Genomic DNA, 10,037 nt, shown 5'->3' with positions numbered 1-10,037 from the left:
AAAAACAAACCTCAAAGTACTTATTTGTGGTGTTTAAAAGAAGCAAACAAAAAAACAAAAAACTTGTTTGCTTTTGGTTTTCCTTTCTTAAAATTCCAACAAAAATCTGTTTTAATCGTTAGAATGATTAAAAAGATTAAATGGTATTTTCTGTAAATACAAATTCTTCAGAAAAAAAACCTGTGTGTGTCACATAAAAATAAATAATTGATGTTGGACTGTGACATCACATGGGTGAGAAAACCCTCAGAGAGAAGTAAAATACAAGAAATAAAAAAATCCTATAAAATGAAATAGACAAATCCCACCCAGAAAATTAGCTTCATGATGTTATTAAACACTGAATGGGACAACTTTTTATACAACCATATATATACACCAACATCCTATTAGTGTTAACAGCTACACATCTACATGGTGATGCAAAAATATACCTACAATACACAACAGATGAAGAAACAGTCCCCACTACTCCTTGTGTACTCTAGTTACACTACAGAACAGGTGCTCTATTTCCCATCTGCAGGCCTAGCTTTGTGTGTGGTCATAGTGCAGCATGTGAGTTGGTCCAGGTGAACAATCATAAGGCATAAGATGTGTGTTAAGACAAGGAATGGAAACACAATTAATAGTTTACAGTTCTTTTTATTGTATTGAAGAAATACAGATTTTAAAACAATCCAGAGATTCATTCATCCACAAAGTGGTAGGTATTTCAGCGTGACAGCAGGAGAACTGTGATTACATCACTGCATAGAGGTCATACAAAGCATTTCTAATTATAAATATATACAAATCAACACAAGCTCATTTCCGATACCACAGCTGGATTTTCTTTTCTCTCTTGATTTTCTTTTGCAGCTGCAGGATGCCATATAGGAGAGCTTCAGCAGTAGGAGGACAGCCTAGGAAAAAGATATGAGTCAGTGTCGTGAACATGCAGATGTAGTAAAACAGGTTGTTTCTGGGCGCTATTTTAATAGCTTAATTTTGTGAATAATTCCTAGGTGTTATTCTAAAGAAAACAAAGTTACAAAATAAATGGAAAAACAATGATTACCAGGAACACAGATATCAACCGGGACAATTCTGTCACAGCCTCTGACCACAGAGTATGAATAATGATAGTAGCCTCCTCCATTAGCACAGCTGTAAAAGATATAAGACAGGAAATTCATATCCTAAACAGATTGATAGGTTTACAAGGATCTGTTCACTTTCTACATACACAAGACAATGCATGCTAGCAGCTAAAACAGATAATTCCATGAAAGCACAAATCAAAAAGAAAAAAGAAAAAGTTGTGCTTCTAAATTTGTGTTCTTGAAACATGGCTAGTAACAGTCACTTTTGAACACTACGGTCTACAGCAGGGGTTCTGAACCTCAACCCTAAAGTTTTTCCAACAGGTCATGTTTTGAGGATATCTTTCGGTATAAGCAAGTGGGATAATTACTTACCCAGCAATGTAGATTACCGCACATATACGTATTACAGAAATCCACACAACATGACCTGTTGGTGGTACTTGAGGACTGGAGCCGAGAACCCCTGGTATACAGTAATATAACTGAACACTTAGCTTGGCCCTGTATCCTCTAACTATGTAAGGCTTATTCTAGCATCATATGGGTGTTCTAGAACTCTGCTTTATTTAGAAAGCGTCCCATGTAACAGGGAAATTGAGGTCTTTACTGCAACATTTCTCCATTGAAGACTTGCAATGCATACATTTGTGGAAAGGTTATACCAAAAAAAAAAAAAAAAAAAATGCCAACAGCAACCTAAAATGCCCAAGCATTACACCTAATGAAACAAAGTTGATCACATATGTAAAAGGGATAAAAAAAATAAAAAAGTCAACCATACTCCATGGTACCAAATATATAGGGAGAGAGAAATAGTAAGTACCCACCTGCCCATGGACACTACGTAACGTGGCTCAGGCATCTGATCGTAAACCTGTGGACAGCAGAACATACATGCCAGTCACATTCAGTTAAACATTTTCTTACTTTCTTTAAACTGCTCTAAAACACGTATCTCGTTTTCATTAGAGATTTACATTCCAAAAATTGCTTCAGGAATAGAGTAACAGGATTACTGACATATAGATACTTGAGTATTAAATGATGTTGATCAGATAAGACCTAAATAGTACCATAAAATAAAATATTATGCATGTGTAACATAGCTTTGTACACAATCACATAATCAACAATAACTAATTATATTATCCAATGAAAAAGAAAGTAGCCTTACCTTTCTTAGTGCAGGAGCCATCTTATTGGTGAGAGTACCAGCCACAATCATAACATCTGCTTGCCTAGGACTAGCACGAAAAACGACACCAAATCTGTCCATGTCATAACGTGGAGCAGCCATGTGCATCATCTCTACAGCACAACATGCCAGGCCAAAGGTCATGGGCCACAGGGAGCTCTGCAAGCATAAACAGAGAGAATACAGATGCAGTAAAGTCCCAGAGCTCATATTCTATTATATATACACATACATACAATGTGAAAAGGCTAACTGGAGTACATAGCACTCAATTGTGGGGATAGCTTTTTATGCAATTACCATTATTTCTTAGAAGCCAATTCAGATACACATGTACCAACAGCTTATATTTAAAATAAATAAATCATGGTTCTACCAAATTGTGCATTGTATAGGTCTAGGAATCTGTCCTTACACACTGTCTACTATGGCCTGTCATATGTGACCTAATAGAAGTCATACAAAAAAATGAATTAGCCTTTCAAGGCCGAGGTAGACAGACAACATTATAGCCTGAGCTGCAATGAGAACATTAATATCAGTGGCTGTTGCAAGAAAGTGATTTTACTCTTACACATCTTGAAACTAGGAACAAAAGAGTCCGTGGTTTTCTTGGCACTTTACATGAATGGTACATGCATTTCTACCAAGAAAAGTGAAAGTGGAGTATTTCTGTAACATCATCTGATTCACTCATATATAAAAGGGTATTTGATACATATGCAATTTACTAATATGCTGTGCAAGTAACATCTTCATGAAAAAAGAAAGAGAAATGTGTTTCTCTTACCCTTCGTGCCCAATTCACCAAATCATCAAGTTTTGCAACTATGAATTCTCCTTTGCTGCTCACTGCTGATGGTTTTGGCGCAGCAACAGCGCTACTCTTTTGTCTAACAAGGAAATTGCTGTAACGGAGACAAAATGCATGAGGATACTCTTCAATTTTCCACATTTTATGAAACGGTATCTATGCATTAGCATTTATGCTATTTCTTTATTAAGGGCATATATTCTAGCAATTTAGATGGTTGCACCTACAGATATGTCCCCATACACCTATCCTTTTTGTGCTATATGGTGCAAGTCCCAATGGTTTAAAAACACGCTGCTTCAATCTTCTACTTTGATAGGAGGGTCACATTACCAGATGTAGAAAGAGGGGTTAATACATTTTATGACAAATTAAGTGTATATATAGATTCTCTTGATTCTATCACTCAGACAAATTTGTTTTTTAATTAAAACGGACTGGTATTTATATTGAACGCTCAGTTAAGTGGAGTACTATTAAGGTTTCCTACACTTTGAAATCTTGTATGTTGCCAACAGTGTACCTCGCCTGATCATTAATGCACTAATAGGGGATATATATGCTCCCTATGTTCCTTTTGGTTTATATTTCCTTTATATTTACCCAACTGCACCAGGAGGAGTGAGGACAGGGGTGGGAAGGAAGTTTTTGTTGTGGTTTGCCATGTTCTCCTTATTGATAACTGTCATTTGGAGCTTATGCTACTTTGTTACAATGAACAATATGCTCTGTCCCCGATGTAGGATTTCCCAGTATAAAGCCTTTCAGCTATATGCATTTATCATCACTAACGTAGTGGGGCACCACACACACCCTGCATGAGTTTAAAATGGAAAAAATGCTCCCTTGCCCTTATGGCGGCACCTCACTAAAGCAGCCTGCTCTGTGCCGTCCCCACCTGCGGGTGGGAAAAGTTGCATTTTTCTGATCGTAATATAGATACTCACAGCATCCATTCAGTCAGGGGAAAGTAGGAATGGACATCGGAAACCAATGTTTAGCAACCGTCGATGTTTCCGATTCAAGGGAAGTACTTTTTCCATCGAATACCAGGAATTCGATGGTTGCCAACCATTGGATGCTGCTTTTCGGTGCCCATCCAATGGCTGGCTGCAGTGGTAAGCCACACCGTTGCTCTGCATAGCATAGCAGCGGGTGAGCAGTGGGAGAATAGATGCAATGTGCACGGCATCTATTCTACGTGTAGGGGGAGCCTGGGGGCAGTCCAGCATCTCGGAGAGAGCCGGGCACATCCCCACAGTAACGTGAACGGGAGTGCCGCGAGGCTCCACCCCCTATTCATAGAGGCTCCACCCCCTGCCACTAGTCATATAAATAGTTTTTACATTCACATTTTTTTTATGTGATGGTTAGTTACCATCAATGGTGGAAGCCCAGCCATCATTTGATGGTGGGCTTCTGATGTCCATCCCCAGTGGAAAGCCCAGCACCTCCGAACGTGCTGGGCACGCCACCAAAACTGACAAATTGGTGGACATATCACAATGACATGTCCCCTTTTCGGGAGCATGCCTTCGCCATGTGCAGGAAAACCCTGCCACCAGTCTGGCGTAAACACTATATATACCTATGTCTAAGTTTAGCATTTTTCTGTTAAATGGTTTTGGAAAAAAAAACATAACGATGTGCGTAATGAAGCTTGCCATGGGTCATTCATATCATGCCTTGGTCTTTTGCCGTGTTACTCAGACAGGACATTTTTCCTGAATTTTGCATCTTAATTTGCTTATAGCATACTAAGTACTTGGGATTAGTATTTTAGTCACAAACAAATTGGTATAAAGTCGCAGATTAAAAAATATATTTATAAAAATAGTTGCATGAAGTAGCTAAACCGCAAAGTCCGTGGTAAGCCTAGGTGTGATTTTGGGATAGTTTTTATGGAGACATCTGTGTTTGATGGATAACCACCCATTCTGCATCACATACGGCCATACTTGCCATCCCTCCCGCATCTTGCGGGAGTCTCACATTTTCTTGACAAGCCTCCCGCTGCCACGCAAAGTTTATTAAATCCCCCGCATTCTCCACTGCTCCGTCCAGATGCAAGAGTGGCGGGGCTTGATGGCAGTATGCAAAAGAGGCAGGCCATGCACCGCAGGCTTGTGGGTAGCATCGGCCGCCTCGCCCAGCAGAGTCTTTACTATTTACTAGTATGAGTAGTCAGTGCAGGCAGAGATGACAGTCATCTTCTGCTTCAGCGGCGGTGGCAGCAGCCGCAGCTTCTTCTCCTTCGCCCCCATCCAAAAAGGTAAGTAATTAGTACTGTATTGCTCAAGGTGTGTGTGCCAAGTGATCAGTACGTATCTAAAGTGGAGAGAGCAGGGCACATGCGCTTGGGTGGAGGAGGGCGGCAGGACATGTATGTAGAATTTTTTTTTTTTTTTTAATGGGCACTTCTATGCTGGTAGCCGCGGGCAGTGGGGAGCGCAGACGGGCACTCAGACACGGCAGCTACAGTGCTCTTTATACTCACATCTGGAGAGAGCGACAGGGAAGGTCCCTGCAGCTCTCAGACACACACACTGCCTACGCTGTGCACTGACCTACATCACGGTGCAGGCCCCACCCAGTTCCAGAATGCACATTTTTTTTGCAGTGGTGTGAGAGGGGTCTTTCTCCAGGGTCTAACATGATGCCATCAGCACTGGGTCCTCCATCTCTGCCTGTTACTACAGCAGTGGCAAGCACACCCTTCCCCCCTTCAGAGGCAATCACTTGTGACAAGCAGGAGTGGAAGGTACCTAAACAGCAACTCCACAGTCTGCTTCAGGAATTAGTAGTGGTGGTCTGGTGAAGCTTCATCATCCTTCCTCCAAACCCCCACCCCAGTAAAGTCTGCAAAAAGTTTTCATACAGTTACTGTAGTCTTTACTTCTTAGCCACCTCTGGGCCTGGGCGGTGTGGGCTCAGAGTAAATGACAACTTGTGGTATTGGGAGTTTACACCCACGGTGCAGTGCAGCAGAGGGGCCCCCAAACAGTTCTGGAAATTGGTATCCTTACACATGTCTCCCTCCCTCACCTCCTCAACATTCTGGGGGCTGGGTGCTTATGGAAATATGTATGGCTACTCGTGTAGGGCACTGCAGGAGGCACTGCAGGCAGCTGTAATTATTAACCTGCTGGTGCCCATGTCCCACCCCAATAACACTGATACCAGTATCCTACTCACCCAGCAGGAGGCAGTGCTGGTAGCGGTGATTATTTTCCTGCTTGTGCCCATATTACATTATTACAGCTTAATATACTGAGGTCAACTGCCAGCTCCCTCCTGCATCCTCTATACCTCCTCCCCACCATTGCCAGGGGTCACCTCACCCAGCAGGAGGCATTCTTGGCACTGTACCCATCACCCTGTTGGTGCCCATGTTACACTATTACTAGCTACCAGCATCATCCTGCCCCTGCTGCTCTTATGGTGCATACACAAGGTTAGATTTTTCTTCAGATCTGAACGATAACGATTTAAAAAATCGTTCATATCTGAAGGAAAATCTGACATATCTGTCAGATGAACGATTTGAACGATGAGCGTTCCCGATGGTCAGATAACGATATCTGATGTGTTTGCAGTCAGACTTGGACGATTCCATTAATTTTAATGCAGTCAAAAATCGTTCAAATCTTTGGTAAAATTGTTCAAATCGAGTGGAAATAGATGTGCCCATAGGTGGAGCTTAGAACACCCTATGAGCAGAGCATGACACCCCCCTCAACAGCGTATTCTACTATCAAATTTAGAGGTCTATTTACTAAGCAGTGTTAGGAGACAGAGTGAAAATTGATAAGCAGGTGAGTACTTTTCACTCTGTCTCCTAACACTGCTTAGTAACTAGACCCCCTAATCTCCCTGAAACTAGTTTTCAAAAGTTGGCAAGTATGCATAACTCTCACTGGTCCCTTCATACTGAGCATTATACTGTTATCGAGTACTAAAAGATTATCCCGACAGATTGTAAATTACCTGATAGCATTTTCATTGTCTGATGGTGGTTGCCAGACACGGGTGTGGATGGCAGCAATGGATATAGGTCTGAGCAAGAGGGGAGAAGAAGTTACAAAGTAAGTAGCATAATGGGTGAACAAATACAGGTGACATATTAGTCTATATACACATTTGGGGAGCTGTGGGCGCTGCTTACCGAGTAGTTTGAAACCAGAGCCGGGACAGTCTGGGAGCTGGAAAAGAGATGGAAGTTATACCAGGACACCCGTACCGTATACATGAGACACATTATCAGCGTGCATATACACTACTACACAGGGCACTACGTCTATGGGAGTGTGCTGGCTATATCGGAGATCGTTACTGAATCATAAACGGGCCGGGATATAACAGACTGCTGAGCGCAATGTTCTCGGATGTCTAAACTAAAACAACAGATCTCCGTGGTCTTGTTCTAATGACCCCCTCACCTGTCAGCGCGGCCATCTTGGCTTAGGACGACCCTGAAAGCTTCAGGAAAAAACACAAGTTTGGTCCCGTTGTAAAGATGTCCCCGGAAACAAAGTCTTTCTACGTGGGTTCCGGAAGGTGGTGGAGTGATACAGCACTCGCCTTGCTCAGGCTATTTCTCTCCGTACTATCCGTACCCTCACATTCACATTTTGTTTTATGACATGCATTTCTTACTTCAGTTACATTCCACCCACTTTATGCAACTGGAATATTCATGTAAGAAGCAGAAACAGAATAAAATATCACCTGGAAAACTACTCACGGTATATTGGCTCCCATTTATAAACGATTTTTGTTCTTTAAAGCTCATTTTCAGTGATAAATAACTGCTGTCTGTATTTATTATTGCTGATAGCGCTGTTTTTAAGCAGCGTTATCAGCGCTTCGCCCCCTCATAGCAGATGGCTGGTGTCTGCATTTATTAACAAGTGATATGTCTAAAATGAGCGCTCGTTTACCTTATTTCAATTCGACAGCCAGTGTCCTCCGATAAACAGCGGTCCAGCTGTGTTTGGCAAGTGCTCTCCCCATGGCACGGTACGATTTTTAAGAATGATATCATTCAATGATAAATCGTTCATATCGTTCATTTTTATGCAGCGAACGACCAATAAACAACCAATGATGCGCGTTCCTGCATATGACGATAACGATATCTATGGTCGTCCGTACATGCAGCCATCTTGGACAATTTCATCACGATTTGCATGTTAAGAGATGTGGCAGGATGACTTCACTGAAATATATATCGTTCAGCGTGTACACCCAATATCGTTTGTCCTGCACTACAGAAAAGTTCAAGGGAAATCATTCAGCGATATCGTTGGTTGTGCATATTGTACTGTGTGTACCCAGGTTTAGTCCAGCATGCCTCGCGGCTGCCAGGTTTCTAAGGAAACCGTGGACAGGAATGCAGCCTTAAATTGTCCGTGGCGCCCAGAAGTCTCGACTGCACATGTGCGAGCTTAGAGCTACAGACTGCACATGCGCAGACTGTAAACACATGGGGCTTACCATCGTTCATCAGCGCTTCTTGAGTGTTAAAAGCAGCGCTGACAGGACACATACCGCTACCGCTCGCTGAGAATTTTTAACATGTTAAATACAAGGGAGGAAAAAATCAAACAGCACAGCGAGTGCAAACGTTAATTACCACTCCCGCAACCTGGGGAACCTTTCTTGAGCGCGGATCACAATTTACATTTATATTGTACTCTGGTCTGGTGTATAACTAGTGTAGCCCTAAACTTACAGCAAAACCTTTGCAACACGGCAGGTGCTCATGCTCCTCTGTGTACATCTGACAGGACCCACTATAACTCGCCTATCTACTCGTCATATGATGAAACTGTATTTGAAATAATAATCCTTATTGTTTTCTGAGGTATTACGTTTGCATCTCAAAAGGCCACACATTTTGTGTCATTAGTCTGGAATATTTTTTATAATGCACCCGGTCATCCAATGAAATACACCCCTTTTTTCTGCAGCTTGTCATGTTTACAATGCACTGCTCAACTTCTACAAGTGTGGAATTGGAACCATATGCAGGAGAAGGAATATGAACTGTGGTGTGAGGCATTGATAAATTAGGGAGTACTACATTCCAAAGCAGTTTGTCAAGAGCTACTGAGCACAGGAAGACTCCCACCTGCCCGCAAAACACTACTTCAATACTTTGCAAACCAGTAACTGGTGCATGCAGCATCTATTCACCGCTGCTCAGCTATGCAGAGAAGCAGATAAAATATACTGGCTATTTGAACCTTTTTATATTGTATTGTTTGATTATTCTATTGCACTTCTCCATGTACGGTGCTACGGACACTTAAGGTGCATACACACGTAAAGATTTTCTGTCCAACCATCCAACTAGTTGATTGGTTGGAATGAAAATCTGGTAAGGTATGACAGCAAATGACAATCAGCAATTTGCTCCCAAATGCCGGAAAAAGGCCAAAAACTGTTGTTTGAACAAATTGTTTAGATCAAACATTTAAACAAACTTGTCTGACGACCATTTTCATCTGTTTTCTGGCATTTAGGAGCAAATTGCTGACCATCAGTTACTCCCATACGTTACCACTCCCACCCACAGCTATTGCGAGCGGCCAAGATGATGATCGCAATGGTCAAGACCATCGGGCTTGCGACAAGACCCTTGTGGTAGGGTCTGTGGCCGCAAGCCCCAGAGAGCTTCTGGCTCTAATAGAGCCGGAAGCTCTCCCACTGACATCACTGGTGATGTCAGTGGGGCTGCCCACAAATGGCAGGCGTTCGCTTGGGAACGCCTCGGTTTGTAAAGCCACCCCCCCACCACGTCTACAAAACAGGGCGAGCTGTCGATCAACTTCGACAGCCGCCCCTTTTGTAGTGAGCCACAGAGCGAGTGCTTTTTGCGCTCGCTCCGGGGCTCACGCGCGCACTGGGCCACCATCGACTCGCTTGCGAGCGCTAT

The 10,037-nt window shown here is 42.5% G+C and overlaps 1 protein-coding gene across 1 annotated transcript; it reads right to left on the bottom strand.

The window, feature by feature from the left end:
* Positions 1 to 625: 625 nt before the first annotated feature.
* Positions 626 to 7,637, bottom strand: NDUFS7 (NADH:ubiquinone oxidoreductase core subunit S7). Its single transcript, XM_088460377.1, has 8 exons — positions 7,537 to 7,637; positions 7,263 to 7,299; positions 7,085 to 7,153; positions 3,074 to 3,191; positions 2,263 to 2,442; positions 1,916 to 1,962; positions 1,061 to 1,149; positions 626 to 905 (listed from the first exon to the last, which is right to left on the bottom strand). The coding sequence occupies exons 1-8, from the start codon at positions 7,550 to 7,552 to the stop codon at positions 808 to 810; spliced, it is 654 nt and encodes a 217-aa protein (XP_088316503.1). The 5' UTR covers positions 7,553 to 7,637; the 3' UTR covers positions 626 to 807.
* Between the last annotated feature and the right edge of the window lie 2,400 nt (positions 7,638 to 10,037).

Source organism: Taudactylus pleione, unplaced genomic scaffold (assembly GCF_031769625.1).
Source record: "Taudactylus pleione unplaced genomic scaffold, aTauple2 ptg000044l, whole genome shotgun sequence".
NCBI lineage: Eukaryota > Metazoa > Chordata > Amphibia > Anura > Myobatrachidae > Taudactylus > Taudactylus pleione.
The sequence above is the reverse complement of the archived record's forward strand: the minus strand, read 5'-3'. Positions and strand labels throughout refer to the sequence as shown.

What these genes read in the sequence shown, in the direction of transcription:
- NDUFS7 (XM_088460377.1), bottom strand. An exon ending in TGGCTCCTGCACTAAGAAAG is followed by an intron (nt 1,963 to 2,262) that starts GTAAGGCTACTT and finishes TGCTGTCCACAG; the next exon opens with GTTTACGATCAGATGCCTGA. An exon ending in GGTTGATATCTGTGTTCCTG is followed by an intron (nt 906 to 1,060) that starts GTAATCATTGTT and finishes TCTTTTTCCTAG; the next exon opens with GCTGTCCTCCTACTGCTGAA.